Source organism: Lucilia sericata, unplaced genomic scaffold (genome assembly GCF_015586225.1).
Source record: "Lucilia sericata isolate MDLA Ls3-8-SP2 unplaced genomic scaffold, ASM1558622v1 Contig001087F_arrow, whole genome shotgun sequence".
In the NCBI taxonomy this organism is placed as follows: domain Eukaryota; kingdom Metazoa; phylum Arthropoda; class Insecta; order Diptera; family Calliphoridae; genus Lucilia; species Lucilia sericata.
This window is the reverse complement of record NW_023995062.1, coordinates 41,864-69,832: the sequence shown is the minus strand read 5'-3', so window position 1 is coordinate 69,832 and position 27,969 is coordinate 41,864. Positions and strand designations below refer to the sequence as shown.

Sequence of the window (27,969 nt, the reverse complement as noted above, 5' to 3'; positions counted from 1 at the left end):
ATAGATAGATAGATAGATAGATAGATAGATAGATAGATAGATAGATAGATAGATAGATAGATAGATAGATAGATAGAAGATAGATAGATAGACAGTACTTACTACAGTCTCGTATTATTGAAAGAAAACAGTGGAGTATTATATATTTCATTTATTTTTAGTAAATTTTTTCTATAACACCAACAAAAAATAATACAAGAATATCATATTTAATTAGATATATACAAAACAATTAACAAATAATTATATAATGATGAGGTTATGATGATTATATTGAGCCCAAGGGTAAAATAATGTAATACTCTTTAATAAAATTTAATAAAACATGTTAAATACCTAGATGTCTATCAAAAGAAACGCAGATCCTTTAGGTAAGGTTAACTGTAACATAGATTGCAAAATACCATATTGTACAAATGAAATGAATACTCTAAACGGAAATAAATGATAGTGATGATACGTATATAAGATCTTAAATTAAAACACAAAATTCTTAACAAAATAATCAGCCAAATATATCATTTATAAAGTCCATAACTCCAAGTTTTGTAATTAACCAATAGACGAAATAGCAACAGATAATGGTTTTGCAAACACGATCCAAAACGTACATGCTGAAAGTAAAGAACATTTTTGGATAAAAATGGTTGAGATGTGGAGGTTTTCAAAGCTACATTTCTAATTTGTTTAAAATTTATTTAATTAACTTGCGGACTTACCATTTTAATTGTACACGAGCCTTGGGTAAAGTACATAAAGGTTCTTTCACAACATATTGGCGACCACCCAAAATGCAACTCTTTAAATAATCGGAATCGTCGATATCTTCCGTGTTGATTTTGAAACTAATTGAACAAATTATAAATAATAAAAATCAGATTTATTAGTAAAAATGGGACGTTTCTTTAAATAAAAATCTCATACTTCAGTTGTAGTTCTAGTTCAGTTCTAGTTCTAATTCAGTACTAGTTCAGTTCTAGTTCAGTTCTAGTTCAGTTCTAGTTCAGTTCTAGTTCAGTTCTAGTTCAGTTCTAGTTCAGTTCTAGTTCAGCTCTAGTTCAGTTCTAGTTCAGTTCTAGTTCAGTTCTAGTTCAGTTCTAGTTCAGTTCTAGTTCAGTTCTAGTTCAGTTCTAGTTCAGTTCTAGTTCAGTTCTAGTTCAGTTCTAGTTCAGTTCTAGTTCAGTTCTAGTTCAGTTCTAGTTCAGTTCTAGTTCAGTTCTAGTTCAGTTCTAGTTCAGTTCTAGTTCAGTTCTAGTTCAGTTCTAGTTCAGTTCTAGTTCAGTTCTAGTTCAGTTCTAGTTCAGTTCTAGTTCAGTTCTAGTTCAGTTCTAGTTCAGTTCTAGTTCAGTTCTAGTTCAGTTCTAGTTCAGTTCTAGTTCAGTACTAGTTCAGTTCTAGTTCAGTTCTAGTTCAGTTCTAGTTCAGTTCTAGTTCAGTTCTAGTTCAGTTCTAGTTCAGTTCTAGTTCAGTTCTAGTTCAGTTCTAGTTCAGTTCTAGTTCAGTTCTAGTTCATTTCTAGTTCAGTTCTAGTTCAGTTCTAGTTCTGTTCTAGTTCAGTTCTAGTTCAGTTCTAGTTCAGTTCTAGTTCAGTTCTAGTTCAGTTCTAGTTCAGTTCTAGTTCAGTTCTAGTTCAGTTCTAGTTCAGTTCCAGTTCAATTCTAGTTCAGTTCTAGTTCAGTTCTAGTTCAGTTCTGTTCTAGTTCAGTTCTAGTTCAGTTCTAGTTCAGTTCTAGTTCAGTTCTAGTTCAGTTCTAGTTCAGTTCTAGTTCAGTTCTAGTTCAGTTCTAGTTCAGTTCTAGTTCAGTTCTAGTTCAGTTCTAGTTCAGTTCTAGTTCAGTTCTAGTTCAGTTCTAGTTCAGTTCTAGTTCAGTTCTAGTTAGTTCTAGTTCAGTTCTAGTTCAGTTCTAGTTCAGTTCTAGTTCAGTTCTAGTTCAGTTCTAGTTCAGTTCTAGTTCTAGTTCAGTTCTAGTTCAGTTCTAGTTCAGTTCTAGTTCAGTTCTAGTTCAGTTCTAGTTCAGTTCTAGTTCAGTTCTAGTTCAGTTCTAGTTCAGCTCTAGTTCAGTTCTCGTCTAATCTACTTACATTTTCTTCTCTTCTTCTGTTAGCAACTTATAAAGTTCTCGGAAATTATTCGATTTAAAATCCCAGGCACGTGTAGTGAAAAACTGTAAAACTTCTAAACCGGTGGCAATACGTTTTTGAACACGGACCATGCTGAGAATTTAAAGAAAATAGATTTTAAATAGAATACAAAATTTACAGCTTCTATATGAACCTACAATCTCCTCTGACGAAATAGGGTCAACAAACAATCCACCAAAACGGCTGGTAACCACATAAACAAGACGACACAGAACCAGTGATAATATTTATTACTGGTCATATTTCCATCTGGATACCAAAGACCGACTTCAAAAGGATATTTTTCAGCAAACTCCCTTCCCTTATCCATAACCCATTTCCAGGTGCGTTTCTGGGATTCATGCACAGTCAAATTGAATATGGGTAAATGGGCGGGTCTAGAAACCATAATTTTTTTATGATCGGATAAAAAGTGATATAATTAAGCTATTTTAATACCTCTCCTTCAATTGATTCACATAATAGGGTATAACAATTAAACCATTTATAGCTATATCCACTGGTATTACTTCCGATTTTAATTCCCCATTACACAGCATAGAACGTATAACACCTTTGCCGGCTCCTATCATAACACCCGTGGGACCATTTAAATTATCCACCCAACCCGGTAAAGGTTCTTGAAATGCAGGCGTCACTATAGTTTTTTTTTTTATTTTTAAGAAATTTGGAAAATATTTTTATTATAAAACTTTTATTAATAGAGGAAAACTAATTAAAACACTTATCCAAAGATATAGTTTACATGTTTTTTTACAAAATTTTTATTACTTCGACCCTGTACATTAATTCATTTACATATATTTAATATAAAAAAACCTAAATAATCTAAAAGTAAATTGTTAATTATAATTAACAAATGCATAAATTGTTTAGAACATGGCTAAAACTCCAGTCCATTTTAGTACATAGTACAAGAAAAGACCCACAATTAAAGTTTTGCAAACTTTATCGACCACATATTGGCTGAAAAAGAAAAGATATAAAAATTTAATAAAATTAGTAAAATTTTTTTGATAAGAAACACTTACATTTTCATGTGAAGTCTAGCCTTAGGCAAATCTTCCAATTTCTCTTTCAAAATAAAGAGACGAGCGCCCTTGGCACAGTTAATCAAATATTCCTCTTCAGTTTCTTTGGGATCCATGTTCATGTTAAAGCTATAAGTAATTTCTTTTATTATTAATCACGTTTTTAACATATAACAACTTTTTTGCTTACATTTCCTTATCTTTTGGTGTTAAATTTTTCCACAAGGCACCATAATTATCTGATTTGAAATTCCAGGGATGCAAAGTAAAGAATTGCAAAACCTCTAGACCAGTAGCAATTTTGTTTTGAATTTTAATCATGCTGTAAGTTTAAAAGAAAAAAATTTATTAATAAAATATTTAAACTATAGATTAAAGATATAAATGATCAACACGTTGAATTAAATTAAATTACATTGATTATGAATTTTTAATGAGCAATAATGAATACATTATTTAAATCAATGAGGAGTAAACGTGGAAATTTACAGGGTCATTAGGGAACTCAGTAACTAGAGTATTTAGTATTTATAGTAATAAATCTGGTATTTTGAAATATCGAATTTTTAGTTCTAGTTCAGCTCTAGTTCAGCTCTAGTTCAGTTCTAGTTCAGTTCTAGTTCAGTTCTAGTTCAGTTCTAGTTCAGTTCTAGTTCAGTTCTAGTTCTGTTCTAGTTCAGTTCTAGTTCAGTTCTAGTTCAGTTCTAGTTCAGTTCTAGTTCAGTTCTAGTTCAGTTCTAGTTCAGTTCTAGTTCAGTTCTAGTTCAGTTCTAGTTCAGTTCTAGTTCAGTTCTAGTTCAGTTCTAGTCAGTTCTAGTTCAGTTCTAGTTCAGTTCTAGTTCAGATCTAGTTCAGTTCTAGTTCAGTTCTGGTTCAGTTCTAGTTCAGTTCTAGTTCAGTTCTAGTTCAGTTCTAGTTCAGTTCTAGTTCAGTTCTAGTTCAGTTCTAGTTCAGTTCTAGTTCAGTTCTAGTTCAGTGCTAGTTCAGTGCTAGTTCAGTGCTAGTTCAGTTCTAGTTCAGTTCTAGTTCAGTTCTAGTTCAGTTCTAGTTCAGTTCTAGTTCAGTTCTAGTTCAGTTCTAGTTCAGTTCTAGTTCAGTTCTAGTTCAGTTCTAGTTCAGTTCTAGTTCAGTTCTAGTTCAGTTCTAGTTCAGTTCTAGTTCAGTTCTAGTTCAGTTCTAGTTCAGTTCTAGTTCAGTTCTAGTTCAGTTCTAGTTCAGTTCTAGTTCAGTTAGTTCAGTTCTAGTTCAGTTCTAGTTCAGTTCTAGTTCAGTTCTAGTTCAGTTCTAGTTCAGTTCTAGTTCAGTTCTAGTTCAGTTCTAGTCAGTTCTAGTTCAGTTCTAGTTCAGTTCTAGTTCAGTTCTAGTTCAGTTCTAGTTCAGTTCTAGTTCAGTTCTAGTTCAGTTCTAGTTCAGTTCTAGTTCAGTTCTAGTTCAGTTCTAGTTCAGTTCTAGTTCAGTTCTAGTTCAGTTCTAGTTCAGTTCTAGTTCAGTTCTAGTTCAGTTCTAGTTCAGTTCTAGTTCAGTTCTAGTTCAGTTCTGGTTCAGTTCTGGTTCAGTTCTAGTTCAGTTCTAGTTCAGTTTTAGTTCAGTCTAGTTCAGTTCTAGTTCAGTTCTAGTTCAGTTCTAGTTCAGTTCTAGTTCAGTTCTAGTTCAGTTCTAGTTCAGTTCTAGTTCAGTTCTAGTTCAGTTCTAGTTCAGTTCTAGTTCAGTTCTAGTTCAGTTCTAGTTCAGTTCTAGTTCAGTTCTAGTTCAGTTCTAGTTCTTTAGTTCTTCTAGTTCAGTTCTAGTTCAGTTCTAGTTCAGTTCTAGTTCAGCTAGTTCTAGTTCTGCTAGTTCAGTTCTAGTTCAGTTCTAGTTCAGTTCTAGTTCAGTTCTAGTTCAGTCTAGTTCAGTTCTAGTTCAGTTCTAGTTCAGTTCTAGTTCAGTTCTAGTTCAGTTCTAGTTCAGTTCTAGTTCAGTTCTAGTTCAGTTCTAGTTCAGTTCTAGTTCAGTTCTAGTTCAGTTGTTCAGTCTAGTTCGTTCTAGTTCAGTTTCTAGTTCAGTTCTAGTTCAGTTTAGTTCAGTTCTAGTTCAGTTCTAGTTCAGTTCTAGTTCAGTTCAGTTCTAGTTCAGTTCTAGTTCAAAAACGACTCCTATAGAGCAAAAATTTTAAAATGCTTTCAAAATTGCGTCAAAAATACACCACATATTGAACCGATAATAGTTTTGAACATTAAATTATTCGTATTGACTTACAATCTCTTTTGGCCGAAAATCAGCATAAGGAAATCCAAGAAATAGGCTGGCAACCAGTGGAACATAAGGACATTGAACTGATGATATAATTTATTTGTGGTCACCGTGGGATTAGGATACCAAAGACCGGCATTAAAGGGATATTCCTTATTAATGCGTTTGCTCATTTCGATGACAGTACCGCCCAACATTTTACGATGTTCAGCATTGGTGATATTATAAACGGGAACCTCAGCAGGTCTAGATAAGGAAAATAATTAACAATTTAAAATACTTTCTACTTATTTTAATATTACAACAAATTAAACTCACCTTTTGCCTTTGTTAAACTCGTAGGGTATAACAATTAAGCCATTAATGGCATAATCAACGGGTATAACTTCCGATTTATTATTCTCATCTACCAATACGGAACGTATAACACCTTTACCGCAACCGATCATAAGACCAGTGGGACCGTTAAGGTTATCAACCCAACCACGTAAGGGTTCATAAGCAGCTGGTGATACTGTTGTTGTTGTTGTTTGGTAAAGATTTAATAAAATTGTGTTAAAATTTTTTTGGAAATTTATAATTTGATCTTTAAAATACATGAACCACTTACATGATTTGTTAATGATTTGAGGAGATGATGTTTGATAGAGATTTTTTTCTTCCATGATATTTTTTTTTTGACACTTATGTAGTTAGAAAAGCTGGGTTTATATTTCAAGTTTAACTGTAGTTTAATTAAAATTTAATTAACTATAGTTTAAACTTAAAATAAGCTTGAATTGGTATTGATGTTTGTATTAGGTGTGAGGGTAATGTATGTATGTATTTGTGAAAGTGTTAAAATGTTTGCATGTATTTGATGTTTATGTTTAATTGTGAGTAAATTTTGTGTTAGTGTTTGTATGTTATTAGGTATGTGTAAGTTTTGAGTTAAACTTAAGTTTAAATTATAAACGCGATACTTTTGTTTTGCGTAATACATATTTTTTAAAGCTTTTCAATATTTAAAATTTTGCTTTAAAAAAAAAGCTTGTTAAAATTTTAACGAAAAAAGCTTAAATAGTAAAAAAAGTTTATAAAAAAAAATTAAAAAGCGTTTTTAAGAAAAAAGCTTAAAAGTCTTTTGGAAAAAAACTTAAAGCTTAAAAGGCTTTTTAAGCAAAAAGCTTACACAATCTTTTTAAGAAAATAACTTAAATAAGCTTTTTATGAAAAAAGCTTAAATAAGCTTTTTATGAAGAAAACTTAAATAAGCTTTTTATGAAAAAAGCTTAAATAAGCTTTTTAAGAAAAAAGCTTTAAAAGGCTTTATAAGAAAAACGTTTTATAGAGATTTTTAAGAAAAAAACTTAAAAAACTTTTTAAGAAAAAAAATTTTTTTTTAATTTAAAAGCTTTTTAAGAAATACTTCATTTATTATCTAAAACTTAAAAACTAGCAACCCTTTTACAAAATAAAGCTTTCTTAAAATAAAATAAACAAAAGATATAACAAATTCATGGAAAAACCTAAAACATTAATTAACTGTTAAGCACTCACTAGAGGCTTAACAAAATTATAAGTCCAATAACAGAGAAGACCCAAAAATACGGCCTTGCAAGTTCGATCAAGTAAATACATGCTAAAGGAAATAAATATTATTTAATTATAATAAAATAATTAAGAAAGCTCCAAATCTCACAATTTTAATTGTCTTCTCGCTTTGGGTAGAGTATCGGGTGATTCTTTCATCAAATATTGACGACCACCTTGTATGCAAGATATCATATATTCTTCTATATTATCGACTGTGTCCATATTCATGTTGAATCTGAATTTTTTTTTATAGAAATTTATACAGTTCGTAAATTTTATGTAAAATTTTATTTCAAAGCTTACATTATTTTGTCTTCTTCGCTTAAATTCTCCCATAATAATTCATAGGCTTTTGATTTGAAATTCCAGGCGCGCATGGTAAAGAATTGTAAAACCCCTAAACCGATTTGTACACGATTTTGCACACGAATCATACTAGAGTAGTTGGAAAATTGTGGACTTTTATATTTGTTGAAAGAAATTTTACACCAAAACAACATTGATGAAGTAGTATGAACAATGTTGAAAAAGCTTTTTATGAAAATACGCTTTAAATAGCTTCTACTGAAAAAAGCTTTGAAAAGCCTTTTATGAAAAAAGCTTTTTATGAAAAAAAGTTTTAAAAAACTTATTATGAAAAAAGTTAAAAAAAGCTTTTATGATAAAAAGCTTAAAAAAGATTTTTATAAAAAAAGCCTAGAAAAGATTTTTATAAAAAAAGCTTAGAAAAGGTTTTTATTAAAAAAGCTTAGAAAAGCTTTTTATTAAAAAAGCTTAGAAAAGCTTTTTATTAAAAAAGCTTAGAAAAGCTTTTTATTAAAAAAGCTTAGAAAAGCTTTTTATTAAAAAAAGCTCAGAAAAGCTTTTTATTAAAAAAGAGAAAAGCTTTAAAAAGCTTTTTTAGGGAAAAGCTTTTAAAAGCTTTTTATGAAAAAAAACTTAAAAAACCTTTTGAAAAAACTTTTTATGAAAAGAGAAAGCTAGAGAAAAGCTAAAACTTTTTTTTAGAGAAAAGCTTTTTTTTAGGAAAAGCTTTTAAAAGCTTTTTATGAAAAAAGTTTTAAAAAGCTTTCTATGAAAAATATTATTAAAAAAACTTTTTAAGGAAAAAGATGTTTATGAAGAAAAGCTTATAAAAGCTTTTTAAGAAAAATCTTCAAAAAAGATTTTTAATAAAAAAGCTGAAGAATTTTAAGAAAAAAAATTTAAAAACGGCTTTTTAACTTAAAGAAAGCTTTTTAAGAAAAAAACTTAAAGAACAAAAGACAACGTTAAAGACAAAAGCTTTTTAAGAAAAAAAACAACAAAATTTTTATGAATAAAAGCTTAAAAATCTGTTTCTGAAAAGCTTTAAAATGGAATTTCTTATACAAATTTTAATATTTTAATAATGTTCACTCTCTTTGAACTCCCCTACTATCACAATTCATGTTGTTTTGGTGTTAATGCTCTTTTCAAAAAACAAACACTACAATCTTCAAAATATTGTTTAAGAAAAAAAGTTTAAAAGAAAGATGAACAACAAAGTATAAAATGGAAAACAACTTACAATCGTTTTTGACCTAATAAAAACAATATGAAATCAATAAAGTAGGCTGGCAGCCAATGAAAGAGTATGACATTAATTTGATGATGTAAACGATTTGTGGTTATACAACCGTCCGGATACCATAAACCGGTTTCCATGGGATATTGATAGCCAATTTTTTTACTCAATTCTATAACAATGCCCCACGGTACTTTACGTCTCTCGGCGCAAGTGATATTATAAATCGGTATCTCCTCCGGGCTGTAAAATGTTATATTTTTTAACGTTTACGATTTTTTTACAACAAAAAAAAAAATGATTTTTTGAAAATTATTAAACAACTACCGTGGTTTCGTGCAGAATTCATAGGGTATTACAACCAAACCATTGATGGCATAATCCACAGGTATAACCTCAGATTTGTGCGATGTATCGATTAACATGGAGCGTATAACACCTTTGCCAGCGCCCACCATTAGTCCGGTGGGTCCATTTAGATTGTCCACCCAGCCAGGTACAGGCTCATAGGCCGATGGTGATACTAAGTTTGATGAATAAGTTTGGTTTTTTTGTTTTAGAAATAGTGTTACATAGAAAGCAATTTTAAGCGTGTTTCTGCAGAAAGGGGGGAGAGAAATTTTTGCCAGCTGTGTGGTTGTTGTTGCTGTTTTAGGAAAGGCTTTTCGTCCGGCACTAGAATGCATTATTCGAGCAGCAGCAGCGGCAGTTTCAATTTGAAAAAGTAAGGCAACTGGGAGAGGCAAGTTAGAGTGTGTATTTCAAGAGAAAATTTCTTTTTTAGAAAATTTCCTTAAATTTTAAAGTTGTTGTTTTGTTTGAGCATGTTATTTACAAGTGCTTTAGAGTTTTTCGTGGGTAACACTTTGTTTTGAAAAGCTTTAAAAGCTTTATTCTTAATGTATTTATTTTAAGCTGTTGGTTAGCTGTTGTGGCTTTAAAGCATTTTAATTATTTTGAGAGTTTTTGTAACACAATTTTCATTTATTATTCACATTTTGCAATATATTTTGTAAAAGCACACTAGGAAAACTTTAAGAAAATACTTTAAAAGAGATCGGAAACTGAGTGTAAAGAGTAAAGCTTAGGCTGTTTTAGATAAGAGAGTTTTATTGTTGTTCAAAGCTTTTTGCAATTTGTTTATGTTTGTTACATATGTTCCAGATCGCGGAAATCTATAACTAGCTTGAGAGACTCTAGACTGATCTGTAGTCCTGACTATGGACTGATTTGTAGTCTTGACTATAGACTGATCTATAATCGTAACAATAGAGTGATCTATAGTTTTGACAATAGAGTAATATATAGTCTTAACAATAGACTAATCTAAAGTCTTGACTATAGACTGATCTATAGTCTTGACTATAGACTTAACTATAGTCTTGACTATGGAATAACCTATAGTGTTGACTATAGACTGATCTATATACTAGACTTTAGATTGATCTATTCTCTTCAATATGGACTGGTTTGTAGACTAATCTATAGTATTGACTATAGACTTATCTAAAGTAGTTACAATGGGCAGATCTTAACTACAGACTTACCTATAGTCTTAACTATAGACTGATATATAGTCTTGACTATAGACTGATCTATAGTCTTGACTATAGACTGATCTATAGTCTTGACTATAGAATGATCAATAGTCTTGACTATAGACTAGTCTTGCCAATAGACTAATCTATAGTCTTGACTATAGACTGATCTACAGTCTTGACTATAGACTGATCTATAGTCTTGGCTATAGACTGATCTATAGTCTTGGCTATAGACTGATCTATAGTCTTGACTATAGACTGATCTATAATCTTGACTATAGACTAATCTATAGTCTTGCCAATAGACTAATCTCTAGTCTTGACTATAGACAGATCTACAGTCATGACTATAGACTGATCTATAGTCTTGGCTATAGACTGATCTATAGTCTTAACTATAGACTGATCTATAGTCTTGGCTATAGACTGATCTATAGTCTTGACTATAGACTGATCTATAGTCTTGACCATAGACTAATCTATAGTCTTGACTATAGACTAATCTATAGTCTTGACTATAGACTAATCTATAATCTTGCCAATAGACTGATCTCTAGTCTTGACTATAGACAGATCTACAGTCATAACTATAGACTGATCTATAGCCTTGACTATAGACTGATCTATAGTCTTGGCTATAGACTGATCTATAGTCATGACTATAGACTGATCTATAGTCTTGACTACAGACTGATCTATAGTCTTGGCTATAGACTGATCTATAGTCTTGGCTATAGACTGATCTATAGTCTTGACTATAGACTGATCTATAGTCTTGACTATAGACTGATCTATAGTCTTGACTACAGACTGATCTATAGTCTTGACTATAGGATGATCTATAGTCTTGACTATAGGATGATCTATAGTCTTGACTATAGGATGATCTATAGTCTTGCCTATAGGATGAGCTATAGTCTTGACTATAGACTGATCTATAGTCATGACTATAGACTGATCTATAATTTTGACTATAGACCGATCTATAGTATTCATTATACACTGATCTTTAGTCTTGAATATAGACTGATCTATAGTAATGACTATTGGCTGATCTATAGTATTGAAAGTAGGCTGATCAAGAGCCTTGACTTAATAATGATCAAATACTGTAGACTCAACTACACTCTTAACTAGAGACTGTAGTCTATACTATTACCTAATTTGCCGTCTTGACTAAAGGCTTGGATTTACTTAACTTTTATTTTCTGCAATTTTTGCAACATAAAAATACTTTTAATAAAATTGTAAAAACTTTTGCACAAGCAGAGCTTTTGTTTTTTTCATAAATATGAGCATGAGAGTTTGATGAAATGAAAATTATATTATAGAAAGTAATTCCATAATATTATTAACATTTCGTTATATTGTTTTTAATTTTTTAATTAAAGCCAAGCATAAATGTTCATAAATTAAATAGCGTACATATAGTTTTTTTTTTTCTTGCAGTTATTTAAATGATCACATTGCCATAAGCTAAAGCTCCCAAAGTCTTATAATTCGAACATAAAATGAAACTTAATAACATTACTAGCACTTACCAATACTTGGACGAGCAATGATCACTGGCATTGTCTCGTAATGATCACGTATAAATAACTCAGCCAAACGTTTCGAATACGTATAAGTGTTGGGATGTGGTTTCAACAAATCGGGTGTAATATTCTCCAATGTCTTCAAATCCATCCATTCGGCCAAGCGCATAAGATCTTCGGGTTTGTGAGGGAAGTCGTAAACCTTTTCATACATTACTTCCTGATCACAATTACAGAAGGCCGTCGATAGATGTACAAATGCTTCCAAGTTTTTCATTTGTTTGGCCACATCTAAGGCACGTCTAGTGCCAGCTAAATTCATATCAATGGCATCTTTTAAATTGCCCTCCAATTTTAAAGTGGCTGCCATGTGGAAAACAATGTTAGTGTTATCGCAGACATGCTTAAGATTTTCGCCCGATAAGCCCAACATTTCGTAGGTAACATCACCTTGATAAATGGTTACCTTTTTCAAAACATGTGGTCTTTCCTCTTTGATACGTTGGAAGATCTATGTAGAGAGCATTACAATTTGATGACTTTTTTTAAAAATGAATTTTTTTATATATATATGTACTTACGGGCAATTTAAACATATCCTCTAAACGTGATTCAGGAGTCTTGCCTCTTTTGGGACGACAGATCATGATAATTTCTTTTAGCTCATGACAGGAGTATAAGAGTTTTTCCAACAAAACTTTACCCATAAAACCGGAGGCACCGGTAATGAATATGGTTTTGCCTTTATAGTATTCTTGTACAGGAGTTAATTCGGGCATTTTGTAGCTGTAAAACAAATAATAATAATGAAATAAAGTTTTTTTATTTTTTTAATTAAAGCAAGATCAAAGTTCATTAGTGGGATTTTATTTTTAAAACACCTGCACTATGTTAAATAAATTGCCTATTTTATGTTTTTAATTTGAAAATAAATTGCATTTGATATTGCACAGTGGTTACAAATGACTGATCTATAGTCATGAACCAAGACTGTGTTGTTATATTGCTTCTAGACTGATCTGCACGCTGTTCTATAAACCTAACTATTGACTGCTCTATAGGCTTGTCTATAGACTGATCTGCTGTCTTGTTAATATACTGATCTATAGTCTTGACTACGAACTGATCTTTAGTCTTGTCTATAGACAGATCTATAGTCTTGACTTCAATTTGATCTATAACCAATACTATAATGTGATCTATAATCTTGATCCATAGTCTTGACTAAGGACTGATCTTTAGGCTTGCCTATAAACTGATCTATAATCTTGACAGTCATGTTTATATCTCATCTATAGTCAATGTTATCCATAATCATGACTAATAACTGATCTAAATTCTTGATATAAACTAATCTATAGTATAGTTTTGAGTATAAACTTATATTCAGGTTGATCTATAGATTTGCCAGTGGATTGATCTATTATATTGACTACGGAGTGAAGTACAGATTTGCCTTTTAGACTCATCTATAAAATGATCTTTAGACCTGTCTATAGACTGATCAATAGTCTTGAATTAAAACTGATCAATAGATACGACTTTTGATTGAATCTCGACTATTGACTGATCTACAGTCTTGACTATTGACTGATCTACAGTCTTAACTGTAAACTGATCTATAGACTTACTGATATATTGATCAGAATTGAGTATAGATTGATCTGTAGACTTGACTGTACGCTGATCTTCTGATTTGACATAAATTGATCTATATTCTTGACTATAAACTGAACTAGATCTTTGATTACACACTGATCTTTAGTCTTAGCCATATATTGATCTATTTGGCAGAAAATAGCGCCCACTGTAAATATATATTTGCAAACTTTCAAAACAAAACAGATATTTATAGGTTTTGTTTTTCAACATAAATAATAATAATAATAATAAAAATTTATCCATACGATTATAAAGCTGGTGCAATGAAAAGAAGAAAAAACAACAACACAATAAATACAAATATCTCGGTGTTGCATTATGAACAATTGTGCAACCGAATATTTCCAACTATTTTACTCTTTCTCTTTTCTTAAGCTATAAAACCCCAAAAGAAGTAAGTTTTTCTTACAACTTAAAATACCAGCTTACTTACAACTCTGGTGTAATAATAATAATCGGTTTGGCGTAGAAAATAGGCGCTTGCAACTTTAACAACAAAAAAAGAAAAGCAAAAAAAAAAAAAAAAAAGATTAAATAAATATAGGCAAGTTGTAACTAAGTAAGTATTTATTGAAAACAATTGTTAACCACAAATTAGCAAATTACTTGCAAGTAAGTAACAACTAAATCCCATATAAAAACCTACAATTTCTTTAGTGAGGCAAATAAATACAATAATTGTAACAACAATTTGTGGATTATTGTTGTGATTTCTTAAAAATATACTTAAATGAGACAAAACCGGTGACAATCGAGTTGTAATGACAGCAATTTATATTGGGTTGACCTCATTTTTATTATGGTTTTGATGTTAAACTAAATTTAACTTTTTTTCTGTTTTATATTGTTTAATGTGTTTAATTTAAGAGCAGAAACATTATAATTTATATAAGAAAACTGCAAAAACTTTCAATGTGGAGTTTGTAAATTGCCCTACTAAAGGTATATCAGCAGTATAAAGTCAATAGCACAAACCTGCTTATAGTCAAGACTATATTTAGTCAAGATTGCAAGCTAGATCATACTATAGCCAAAAATACATATCAGTCTATAGTCCAGTTTGTATATAGGTTTTAACTTCACATTGTAGATCGGTCTATAGTCAAGACTATAGATCAGTCTATAGTCTATAGTCTTGAGTTAATAGTTAAGACTATAGATCAGTTAATATTCAATACTATAGATCAGTAGTTAGCCAAGACTATAGATTAGTCTATAGTGAAACCTATAGAGCAGTCTATAGTCAAGACTATAGTCTATATTCAAGACTATAGATCAGTCTATAGACAAGACTATAGATCAGTTTATAGTCAAGACTATAGATCAGCCTACAGTCAAGACTATAGATCAGTCTATAGATAAGACTATAGATCAGTCTATAGTCAAGAATATAGATCTGCCTATAGTCAAGCCTGTAGATCAGTCTATAGTCAAGACTATAGATCAGTTAATAGTCAAGTAAATAGTCAAGTCAATAGTCAAGACTATAGATCAGTCTATAGTCAAGACTATAGATCTAGATCAGTCTATAGTCAAGGCTATAAATCAGTCTATAGTCAAGATTATAGATCTGTCTATAGTCAAGACAATAGATCTGTCCATAGTCAAGACTATAGATCAGTCTATAGTCAAGACTATAGATCAGTCTATAGTCAAGACTGTAGATATATCTATAGTCAAGACTGTAGATCAATCTATAGTCAAGGCTATAGATCAGTCTATAGTCAGGGCTATAGATCAGTCTATAGTCAACACCATAGATCAGTCTATAGTCAAGATTATAGATCTGTCTATAGTCAAGACAATAGATCTGTCTATAGTCAAGACTATAGATCAGTCCATAGTCAAGACTATAGATCAGTCTATAGTCAAGGCTATTGATTAGTCTATAGTCAAGACTATAGATCAGTCTATAGTCAAGACTATAGATCAGTCTATAGTCAAGACTGTAGATATATCTATAGTCAAGACTGTAGATCAATCTATAGTCAAGGCTATAGATCAGTCTATAGTCAGGGCTATAGATCAGTCTATAGTCAACACCATAGATCAGTCTATAGTCAAGACTATAGATCAGTTTATAGTCAAGACTATAGATCAGTCTATAGTCAAGACTATAGATCAGTCTATAGTCAAGACTATAGATCAGTCTATAGTCAAGACTATAGATCAGTCTATAGTCAAGACTATAGATCAGTCTATAGTCAAGACTATAGATCAGTCTATAGTCAAGACTATAGATCAGTCTATAGTCAAGACTATAGATCAGTCCATAGTCAAGACTATAGATCAGTCTATAGTCAAGGCTATAGATTAATCTATAGTCAAGACTATAGATCAGTCTATAGTCAAGACTATAGATCAGTCTATAGTCAAGACTATAGATCAGTCTATAGTCAAGACTATAGATCAGTCTATAGTCAAGACTATAGATCAGTCTATAGTCAAGACTATAGATCAGTCCATAGTCAAGACTATAGACCAGTCTATAGTAAAGATTATAGATCAGTCTATAGTTAAGACGATGGATCATCCTATAGTCAAGACTATAGTCAACACCATAGATCAGTCTAAAGTTAAGACTAAAACTGACATATAGTTAAGATTAGAGATCAGTCAATAGTCAAGACTATAGATCAGTCAATAGATTAGTCTATAAATAAGTCTATAATCTATAGATCTGTCTATAGTCAAGACTATAGATCAGTCTTAAGTCAAGACTATAGATCAGTCTAGAGTCAAGACTATAGATCGGTCTATTGTTAAGACTACGATTTAGTCTAAAGTCAAAACTATAGATCAGTAAAGTCAGTAAGACGAAGATCGGTCAAGACAATCTTTATTCTAAAGTCAAGACTATAAATCAGTTTGGAGTCAAAACTATAAATAGATTCGTTATTATATAAGTATATAGTTTATCGACCGTTGTGTAGTCAAGACTATAGTTGAAGTAATCGATCAATCTATAGTCAAGACTATAGATCAGTTTATATTTAAGACTATAGATCAGTCTATAGTCAAGACTATAGATCAGTATATAGTCAAGACTATAGATCAGTTTATATTTAAGACTATAGATCAGTCTATAGTTAAGACTATAGATCAGTCTATAGTTAGGACTATAGATCAGTCTATAGTCAAGACAGTAGATCAGTCTATAGTTAAGACTGTAGATCAGTCTAAAGTCATTAGTGTAGATCGTTTTCCAGTCATACATTTTCATTATTTTTTACAATTTTATCATTTGGCATGAAGACACAAGTAACTATTACCACAGTGAAAGAAATATGATATCTACAAGATTCATGCACCAATGATTTCAGAAAAAAAGACAGCATTTTTTCAACTTTACCACCTTCACCAGTAATTGTCTGTCAGCTAAACAAAACGGGAGTGGTTAGTGATGTTTTGGGGGATTTGAAATCAACATTTTTTATTTTTTTATATTATAAATATCATACAGCTTTAGTCCTGTTTAGCATTTCTATGAGTTTCTATGATCAGCCAAATATTACACAACATGAAATATTTTACAGCTGCTGGTAAAATATTAGAAAACTATTAAAGAAAAATCATTTATAAAATAAAAAAAGCTTAGTTGTGAAATTGTTGTTTGGCTTTAGTTTAAACGTAGTTTGAACGCATTGCGGCATACAATTGACTCAATATTGCAAGAAAAAATATGTGCAAAAAAAAAAAGCAACACATGATATATAAAACGAAAGACTTAAGCAATAAACTTGTTCAACTAACAACATAGATAGTCAAACAGCAAAAGCTGCAGCCACACTTCATTCCAAGAGTCTGGTTTATTGGCTAGCTTTGGTTTTTTTTTAGTTGGACTACTGCAAAACTAAAGAGTTGTTGTCTATATGAGGCAGCATTTTGCTATTATATGTTTACCAACAGTTTAAGTTTATGTTGGAAAGTGTGAGGCATGTTATTTTTTTACTTAAAGTTGCACTTTTCAAATGCTGTTAATACTTTAATAAGCTGAGGAATTTAAGTTTTATTTTCCCATTTATTGTCATTAATAAGAGGTTGTTTACTTATCAGTTACATTGATAACAATAATAAATATGTTGGTGCTTAAAATGACAACTTTTTTTTTAAATTATAACAGCTACTTTTAAAAGCTAAAATACCAAAGAGTTTTTTTTTAAGGTTTCCAATGACTAGTTATTACCTTTTGTAATATAATATATATTAAATAACTGATATCTAATAATAATACCCCTGATCTTAATATTACGCTTAAAGTAAGTAGCAACATGTCTAACTAAAATTTAAATGTTGCAACTCTAGTCATAACAAATTAACCATAAATCATTTTGTTTTTATTTATGTCGTCATTTCCCCCAGATTTCAGCAACTTAGCTTCCGATATTCTTATTGCATGTTGAAGAAAAACTCAAGCTATCAATTTAATTTAAAAAAAAAAAAAAACTTTGCCATGCGTATCAATATGTCGAAAAACAATATGAAAAAAACGGAAAAAATCCAAATTAAAATTAAAAATCTTTTTTTGTAAATTATAGCTTTATACCACTAAATGGCCCTGAAATGTTGTTTTTTTTTTTTTTTTGGTCTTAAGTCTTCTTAACAAGAAGTTAAAGTGGAAAATTCCTTTAATATTTTCAATTAAATTTTCCATTAGAATGAAGCAAAAACAAAAAAAAAAAAAACATGCCAACATTAAAAGCCTTAAATAAATGCTTTGTAAATAGTTGTTTACACTAAAACTTATTTATACAATTTGTTAATTATAGCATGTATTCTTATAATAGCTTAACATTCGATTATTGTCTAGGTTAAGAACTTTAAATGAGTTTTTTTTTTTTAATTTAAAGTTAAAACAGGTTGCAATAAGCAATTTCCTTCTTTAATAATTTCTATTTTTATCAAATAGCAAACACTGTGTTATGTAATGAATTCATAGATCAGTTTATGATCAAGACTTTTGATCTGTCTAAGATCATAGATTAGATCAAGACCTTAGATTAGTTTATAGAAAAGACTAAAGATCAGTCTATAGTCCAGTCTATAGGTCAGTCTGTAGTCAAGTCTATATTTTGGACTATAGTCGAGTCCTTAAGTCGAGGCTATAGATCGGTCTTTAATCTAGGCTATAGAACAGTCTATAGTCTAGGCTATAGAACAGTCAATAGAACAGTCAATAGCCAAGGCTATAGATCAGTCTATAGTCTAGGCTATAGAACAGTCTATAGTCTAGGCTATAAATTGGTCTATAGTCTATACTATAGATCAGTCTATAGTCTATGCTATAGATCTGTCTATAGCCTAGGCTATAGATCAGTCTATAGTTTAGGCTATAGATCAGTCTATAGTGTAGGCTATAAATCAGTTTATAGTCTAGGCTATAAATCAGTCTATAGTCTAGGCTATAGATCAGTCTATAGTCTAGGCTATAGATCAGTCTATAGTCTAGGCTATAGATCAGTCTATAATCTAGGCTATAGATCATAGTCAAGCCTATATTTAGGACTATAGTCATTAAGTCGAGGCTATAGATCAGACTTTAATCAAGGCAAAACTGTCTATAGTCAAGGCCATAGATTAGTCTATAGTCTATACTATAGATCAGTCTATAGTCTTTGCTATAGATCTGTCTATAGCCTAGGCTATAGATCAGTTTATAGTCTAGGCTGTAGATCAGTCTATAGTGTAGGCTACAAATCAGACTATAGATCAGTCTGTAGTCAAGACTATGGATCAGTCAGTAGTCGAGATTATAGATTAGTCTGTTGTCAAGCCCGTATATTAGCCTGTAATAAAGACTATAAATCAGTCTACAATTAATACCATTAATATGTTTGTGATCAATACTATAAATGTAGTTAAGACTACATATTAGTCTATAGATCAACCTATAGTCAAAACTATAGATCAGTCTATAGTCGAGACTATAGAACGGTCTATAGTCGAGACTTTAGATCAGTATATAGTCGAGACTATAGATCAGTCGAGACTTTAGATCAGTCTATAGTCGAGACTATAGAACAGTCTAGAGTCGAGACTTTAAATCAGTATATAGTCGAGTTTATAGATCAGTCTATAGTCGAGAATATAGAACAGTCTATAGTCGAGAATATAGAACAGTCTATAGTCGAGAATATAGAACAGTCTATAGTCGAGAATATAGATTAATCTATAGTCGAAACTATAGAACAGTCTATAGTAGATACTATAGATCAGTATATAGTCAAGACTATAGAACAGTCGAGACCATAGATCAGTCTCTAGTCTATAGTTAAGACTATAGATCAGTCTATAATCAAGACTATAGATCAGTCTCCAGTCGAGACTATAGATCAGTCTATATTCAGGACTATAGATCAGTCTATAGTCTATTAGTCTATAGTCGAGAATATAGATCCGTCTGTAGTCAAAACTATAGATCAGACTATAGTCAAGAATACAAACCGAACCATAGATCAAACTATGCTCAATACTATAGATCAGTTGAAATTAGAAATCGGTCTATAGTAAAGAATATTGATCAGTTTACAGTAGAAACTACAAATCAGTCTATAGTCAAGAGGCTTTTGATCTGTCTCAATTCAAGACATTAGATCAGTTTATAGTTAAACATTGTTTTTGCAAACCAGTGTAATTATTAATTAAGCTTAACAAATGTGTTACATTTTAATTACTGTTTATAGCAAACGAAGGGCATTTCAAATAGTAAGTAGACAGTTAAATCCGAACCTATAGTGCAAACATGCTTTTAGCAAATAAAACTCTAATTGCAACTGTGGGAATTCACAACCTTCAAATTTTTGGCACTGTGCAATCAATAATGAAGATTTAGTGATTAGAATTTTTAAATAATATTTGATACAACTGATGCAAAAGTTAAATCCAAAACTTGTAAATTTAGTACAAATAAACTTTAATTTTAACCTTGAAATTAAATAATTTTCTTCTTAATATGCTAAATAATAATTTCGCTTAAATGGATTATAACAATTTATTTCTTGCAACCAAAATTGTACATATTAGTTAAGATTTATATAGAGAAGATTTGACACATAAAACCATAAATTTATTTAAATAAATACCCACAAAACTAATTCATTGATTGCTTAACCATTTTTGGTAAACAACAATAATATTAATCAAAAAAAAATAAAAATATAAAAAATAACCAAAAAATTTCATATAAAAAAAAACTAACAAAAAATCGGTCATAAAAAACAGCACTGCAACTGTAACAAGTTCATGACACGGCCTTGACTTGTGTGTGTTTCATTTTCTGAATCCCTCTAGCGGTCTAGTTGTATCTTTTTTATATCTAGTATTTGTCAGTTATGTAAACATCAATACCTTAACAGTTTCCAACCACAAACCGGCTTGATAAATCTACACAAAAATATTTTTTTTTTCATATAAAGGTCTCAAACATTAATTATTTAAAGAGTGAACACAGAAATTATTAAAATTAATATGCACTCACACACATACACAGAAAAAAAAAAACTAAATAGAAATAAAAACCTTTAAATGCTTGACTTATCACAATCAGGTAATTTTTAATTACACTGTAATTAAACTAAAAATAGTATTTTAGACATTTAAACTAGAAATATCAAACGCATTAAATGTTTTTTTTAAGGGTTTTGAATTGCGGTGGTGAGCTAAATAAAATTATAAGACATAGTATTTCATTTAGTAAATTACTTTGTGAAATACTAGAAAAACTATTACATTTTACTATATAAGTAGAGTTTGTTAGTAATTTTCTTATGAATGAAACAGACATTAACAAAGACCTACTAAACGTTTTTAAAACAATTAAAAAAATTATGCATATTTTAATTGTTACTATTACAATTTTTGTTTGTTTTTATGAAGATAGTAAAGTAAAGGTGTTCGAATAGGGACCTCAGATTAGTTTTTAGTCAAAACTACAGATCAGTCTATACTTAATACTATGGATCAGTTTATAGTTAAGACTATAGATCAGTCTATAGTCAAGACAATAGATTAATATATTGTTAACTCTGTAGATCAATATATAGTCAAGACTATACATCAATCTACAGTCAAGACTATAGATCAATTTATAGTCACGACTGTGGATCAGTCTGTTGTCAAGACTATAGATCAATTTATAGTCAAGACTATAGATCAATCTATAGTGAAGACTATAGATCAACCTATTGTCAAGACTATAGATCAATCTATAGTCCAGTCTATAGTGAAGACTATAGATCAGTCTACAGTCAAGACTATAGAACAAAAGTCAAAACTATAGATCAATATATAGTAAAGACTATAGATCAGTGTATAGTCAAAACTATAGATCAATCTATGGTCAGGACTATAGATCAGTCTATAGTCAAACCTATACATCAAGGCTATAGATCAGTCTATAGTTAAGACTATAGATCAGTTTATAATCAAGACTATAGATCAGTCTATAGTCAAGACTATAGATCAGTCTATAGTCAAAACAATAGATCAGTCTATAGTCATGACTATAGATCAGTCTATAGTCAAGACTATAGATCAGTCTATAGTTAAGACTATAGATCAGTCTATAGTCTAGACAATAGATCGGTCTATAATCAAGACTTTAGATCAATCTATAGTCAAGACTATAGATCAGTCTATAGTCAAAACTATAGAACTATAGATCAATCTATAGTTAAGATTATAGATCACTATATAGTCAAGACTATAGATCAGTGTGTAGTCAAGACTACAGATCAGTCTATAGTCAAGACTATAAATCAGTCTATAGTCAAGACTATAGATCAGTCTATAGTCAAGACTATAGATCAGTCTATAGTTAAGACTATAGATCAGTCTATAGTCTAGACAATAGATCAGTCTATAATCAAGACTTTAGATCAATCTATAGTCAAGACTATAGATCAGTCTATAGTCAAAACTATAGAACTATAGATCAATCTATAGTTAAGATTATAGATCACTATATAGTCAAGACTATAGATCAGTGTGTAGTCAAGACTACAGATCAGTCTATAGTCAAGACTATAAATCAGTCTATAGTCAAGACTATAGATCAGTCTCTACAATAGATCAGTCTATTGTCTAGACAATAGATCAGTCTATAGTCAAGACTATAGATCAATCTATAGTTAAGATTATAGATCAATATATGGTCAAGACTATATATAGATCAATGTATAGTCAAGACTATAAATCAGTCTATAGTCAATACTATAGATCAGTCTATAGTCAAGACTGTAGATCAGTCTATAGTCGAGACTGTTGATCAGTCTATAGTCAAGACTATAGATCAGTCTATAATCAAGACTATAGATCAGTCTATTATCAAGACTATAGATCAGTCTATAGTCAAGACTGTAGATCAGTCTATAGTCAAAACTATAGACCAGTCTATAGTCAAGACTATAGATCAGTTTATAGTCAAGACTATAGATCAGTCTATAGTTAAGACTATAGATCAGTCTATAGTCAAGACTATAGATCAGTCTATAGTCTTGACTATAGATCAGTCTAGACAATAGATCAGTCTATTGTCTAGACAATAGATCAGTCTATAGTCAAGACTATAGATCAATCTACAGTTAAGATTATAGATCAATATATAGTCAAGACTATAGATCAATGTATAGTCAAGACTATAAATCAGTCTATAGTCAATACTATAGATCAGTCTATAGTCAAGACTGTAGATCAGTCTATAGTCGAGACTGTTGATCAGTCTATAGTCAAGACTATAGATCAGTCTATAATCAAGACTATAGATCAGTCTATTATCAAGACTATAGATAGGTCTATAGTCAAGACTGTAGATCAATCTATAGTCAAAACTATAGACCAGTCTATAGTGAAGACTATAGATCAGTTTATAGTCAAGACTATAGATCAGTCTATAGTCAATACTATAGATCAGTCTATAGTTAAGACTATAGATCAGTCTATAGTCAAGACTATACATCAGTCTATAATCAAGACTATAGATCAGTCTATAGTCTAGACAATAGATCAGTCTATAGTCTGGACAATAGATCAGTCTATAGTCTAGACAATAGATCAGTCTATAGTGTAGACAATAGATCAGTCAAGACTATAGATCAATCTATAGTCAAGACTATAGATCAGTCTATAGTCAAGTCGTTACTCAACTCAAGACTATAAGATCCAACTATAGTAAGATTATACACAGCTGTTTTTAAATATATATAACCAATTCATTCAATATTTTATTAATTCGTACGCTTAACATACTTATAATGAGAGCCCTAATTTAAGTATTTATTACAGACTTAATAAAGTATGTTTCTGAAATTTCTTTCATATTTCCTTTGATATTTCTACTTAATTATTAAAATAATAATAAATCATATATGTATATAATTTATATATATTTAGTTTAATTTTAATTCTGAAATAGTATAGTATTTATTGTCATAATTATCGGTTGAACATTGTACCTTGTCTTTTAATTGGACTTAACTATATAGACTGTTGTTGAAAGCCCAATTTAAATGTCACTAAATAATTATTGAACAAATAGTATCAAGGTGTAATTACAAGTTGTTTAAAAATGATTTTGAAGTAAAAAGTCGCTTTATGCTTTTTGTGAAAAATATTCGTATACATTCATATGGGAAATCTCGTGTCAAGTGATCAAACTTTAAAAATCGATGTCTTCCGATTTGGATGAAATTTACACCGATGTTAATACTATGGGATAGTAGATCAGGCATAAATTTTCAGCTTAGACCATTTCCTTTAAGAGCTTTGTGGTCACTTAGTGGGAACTTTCCTTTCAAAGCTTTTATTTTGCAGAAAAAGCTATTTTAAGTTTTTTTTTAGAATTTTTTTTAGAAAATGCTATTTAAAGGGTTTTTATAGAAAAAGCTTTTTATCAAGATTTTAAAGCTTTCAAAGATTTTTGTCATAAAAAGCTTTCAGAGTTTCTTCAAAAAGCTTTCAAAACCTTTAAATCTTTTTGCAGGAAAAGCTATTTAAAGTTTTTTTTTTAGAAAATGCTATTTAAAGGTTTTTTATAGAAAGAGCTTTTTATTAAGATTTAAAAGCTTATTTCATAAAAAGCTTTCAAAGATTTTTGTCATAAAAAGCTTTCAAAGTTTCTTCATAAAAAGCTATTTAAAATTTTTTATTTAGAAAAAGCTATTTAAAGTTTTTTATTTAAAAAATGCTATTTAAAGCTTTTTTTTTTTTTTTAAAAAACTTTTTATTAAGATTTCAAAGCTTATTTCATAAAAAGCTTTCGAAGATTTTTGTCATAAAAAGCTTTTTAATCCATAAAATTAAATTTTTCTTTAAAATAATTTTCTTCTTAAAAAATTATTCTTCTAACAGATTTTTCATAAAAAAAAGCTTTTTAAAAAGATTTTTCAGATTTTTTTAGAAAAAGATGTTAGTTTTTTTCAGAAATAGCTTTTTAAAGCTTTATTTCGTAAAAAGCTTTCAACGCATTTTCATAATAAGCTTTAAAAAGATTTTTTTTGCACTAAAAATTAAAGAACGCTTTTAAAGTTCTTTTAAGTTTTTGTTTCTTTTTTTAAGTTTTTTTTTTTTTTAATTGCAAGCTTTAATAAGCTTTTTTTCATTTTCCTTAAAAACATTATTCTTTAAAGAGCTTTCTTTACAAAAAAGCTTTTTAAAAAGATTTTTCAGAATTTTTAGAAAAAGCTTTTTTTGTAAAAAGCTTTTAAACGCATTTTCATAGTAAGCTCTCAAAAGCTTTCTTCATTAAAAATAAAAGGTTTTTAAGCGTTCTTTTCCGTTATTGTTTTTCCAAAAAAAAGATTTTTAATAAGATTTTAGCTTTTTTCAGAAAAAGCTTTTGTCTCAAAAAGCTTTTAAACCCATTTTCTTAATAAGCTTTCAAAAGCTTTCTTTATTAAAAATAAAAGGTTTTTAAAGCGTTATTTTCCGTTATTGTTTATTTTTTAAGTTTCTTTTCGTTGGAAGCTTTAATAAGCTTTTTTCATAAAAATATATTTTTCTTAAAATTATTTTCTTCACCAAAAAATTATTCTTCAAAGAGCATTTTTGATTAAAATGATTATCTTTAAACAGCGTTCTTATATAAAAAAAGCTACTTTTCATTATTGGACTTAGCATATTTGCTAAATAAACACAACAAAAAAAATTGCTTTAATCGTACGATCAAGTTAAACATTAAGTTGTTTTCTGGACATTTACATTAGATTTTTATAACGTTTTGTATTATATACGTTTTTATTTAAAAATTTTATTTTATAAAAAAAACATTTTTGTAAATTTTATTACATTCCCTTTGAAATGCTAATTTCATTTGTTACAAAAATAGTTTTATTTTTAAAAGATGTGCAAAAAACTAGTTTAAAATAGGTTGTATGTGATAACGGTTTCAAGAAAAAGTCTTCTTTTTATATAAAAGTCTCGTTTTAATTTCATACTGGTTTTTATTATTTGTTGTTTTATATTTTGATTAGTTTAAAAATATGTACTAGAGATATTTATTTATGTTAATAAAGGAATTAATTAAGTTTATTTAAATAATCATAAGAATACATAATTTACAAAAAGCTATTTTAAACAACAATTATTTTAGTATTTCCTTAAAAAAAAGAAGACAGAGAATGAAAATCTAGTAATTTGTTAGAAAACGAACACGTTTTGTAATATTTTAGTATTCTATTAAATAATTATTATTCAAAAACTATTAAAAGTTATTAATTGTAATTAGCAAACAACAAAACTATTTTTGTTATAATTTCCATTTAAACTTTAAAATTTTTTATTATGTAAAGTTTTTGGTTATTAAAGTTAAAGCTCATCATAAATATTGATTTTGGAAAATAAGAAAGAAAACAAAAAGCAAAAAAACCCATTAAAAATTCCCCCTTAAAAAAGTGATACAATATTTTGAAACAAAAACCATAAAGAAATAAAAAAACAATATGTTAAAACTATTTTTGACATAAAAGTTAAAATATTCCATAACAACAATTTCTTAATTATTTAAAACAAAAAAAGTTAATTTATTGTTGCAGCAAATTATAACTGATTGATGTTTGAGGATAAACAGAAAGAAGAAAAAAACAACAAGATCTACCAATCGGACACTTTACCCTGAAGAAAACAAAAGACTTAAGACAGCAACCTTAAACTGATTAATAAAATACAACAATTTTGAAACTTTTGTTCATTATTGTTTTTTTTTTAAATTATTTTATAAAAAATCACCAATATTTTCAAAACAACTTTGTTAGTAAACTTTTTATATTGTTATTTTTTTCTAAAACAAACACAATTTTTATTTTTTAAAAAAACTAAATTTTAATTACCTTTTAATACGTTTAGTTACTGTTCAATAAAAATCTATTATTAATAAAGAAATTACACGTTATATTTCTTTCTTTTTTTTATTCAATATTAATTAATATTGCACGTTTTATTGTACTCTGAACACAACAACACAACAAACGTTTCGTTTGTTTTTAATTTTGTTTTTTCAAATTCAAATTTTTTCCAATTCAAACGGTTTCTGTTAATCGTTTCGTTGTCTTTTTAATTAGAAAAAAATTTGTTGTTTATAGTGTGGCGTCCGAGCCAAGACTGAGCATCTCTTGTCTGTTGTCTGGTATTATGAATGTCTTTTGCGAATCGTATCAAAACTAAAGCTGTGTATGAGGTTTGTTGTTTTTATTTTTCGACGTTTTGCTATTGTAAAAAATCAACAAAACTTGTTCTTGATAAAGCGGTTCAATGTATAAGAGGGTTATTTAACATATATTTTATAAAGTGTACAGTGGTTTATCAAAACTTTATAAGAGCTTTTTTTCATAAAAAGTTGAAAAAAACATTTTTATTTTAAAATTTATTCCATAAAAATATTTTTAAAGCTTTTTCTATGTTTAAAGATTTTGTCAAAAGCTTTTTTATGTATGAAAAAAGTAAGAATAAGGAGCTTTTTAAACTTTCTTTTACCTAAAAAGCTTTTTTAACATTTTATTATAAAAAAACTTTTTTAAACTTTTATGTCTTTTTTCGTAAAAAGTTTTTAATAAAAAGCTTTTTTTTTTCTTAAAATATAGTGAAACTTTTTTATAAAAAGCTTTGTTAAGTTTTTTTCATAGAAAGCTTTTGTACGATTTTTTAATAAGAAGCTTTTTTCATTAATTGCTGTTTTAGGCTTTTTTCATAAAAATCATGTTTAAGCTTTTTTCATAAAAAGCTTTTTAGCTTTTTTTCACAAAAAGCTTTTAAGCTTTTTTCATAAAAGGCTTTTTTAAGCATTTTTCATAAAAAGCTTTTTTAATCTTTTTGCACAGAAAGCTTTTTTAAGCTTTTTTCATAAAAAGCTTTTTTAAGCTTTTTTCATAAAAAGCTTTTTTAAGCTTTTTTCATAAAAAGCTTTTTTAAGCTTTTTCCATAAAAAGATTTATTAAGCTTTTTTCATAAAAAGTTTTTTTTTCAAAAAAGCTTTTTTAAGCATTTTCATAAAAAGCTTTTTTCATTAATTGCTGTTTTAGTTTTTTTTTTCATAAAATTTTTTTTAAGTTTAATAAAAAGCTTTTTAAGCTTAAAAAAGCTTTTTTCATATTTTTATTATTTTTTAAGCTTTTTTCATTAAAAGCTTTTTAAGCTCTTTTCATTAAAAGTTTTTTTAAGCTTTTAAGTGTTTTTTATAAAAATCCAATTTAAGCTTTTTGTGAATGTTTTTTTTTATA

General features: G+C 28.9%; 1 protein-coding gene across 1 annotated transcript; it reads right to left on the bottom strand.

The window, feature by feature from the left end:
- Nucleotides 1–175: 175 nt before the first annotated feature.
- On the bottom strand, nucleotides 176–26,888 carry LOC119609941. Its single transcript, XM_037964992.1, has 19 exons — nucleotides 26,584–26,888; nucleotides 12,181–12,385; nucleotides 11,606–12,110; nucleotides 8,851–9,046; nucleotides 8,527–8,775; nucleotides 7,281–7,412; nucleotides 7,084–7,212; nucleotides 6,938–7,023; nucleotides 5,721–5,916; nucleotides 5,409–5,648; nucleotides 3,364–3,495; nucleotides 3,174–3,302; nucleotides 3,051–3,108; nucleotides 2,914–2,920; nucleotides 2,581–2,779; nucleotides 2,280–2,519; nucleotides 2,083–2,214; nucleotides 720–845; nucleotides 176–614 (listed from the first exon to the last, which is right to left on the bottom strand). The coding sequence occupies exons 2-19, from the start codon at nucleotides 12,376–12,378 to the stop codon at nucleotides 506–508; spliced, it is 3,063 nt and encodes a 1,020-aa protein (XP_037820920.1). The 5' UTR covers nucleotides 12,379–12,385; nucleotides 26,584–26,888; the 3' UTR covers nucleotides 176–505.
- Nucleotides 26,889–27,969: the final 1,081 nt, after the last annotated feature.

Bases quoted from the DNA above. Each gene is read 5' to 3' on its own strand.
- LOC119609941 (XM_037964992.1), bottom strand. From the start codon at position 12,378: ATGCCCGAATTAACTCCTGTACAAGAATACTATAAAGGCAAAACCATA. The intron at 3,496-5,408 runs GTAAGTCAATAC...TTAAACTTACAG, and splicing joins ATTTTCGGCCAAAAGAGATT to CATGATTAAAATTCAAAACA. The intron at 615-719 runs GTAAGTCCGCAA...CTTTACTTTCAG, and splicing joins GCTCGTGTACAATTAAAATG to CATGTACGTTTTGGATCGTG.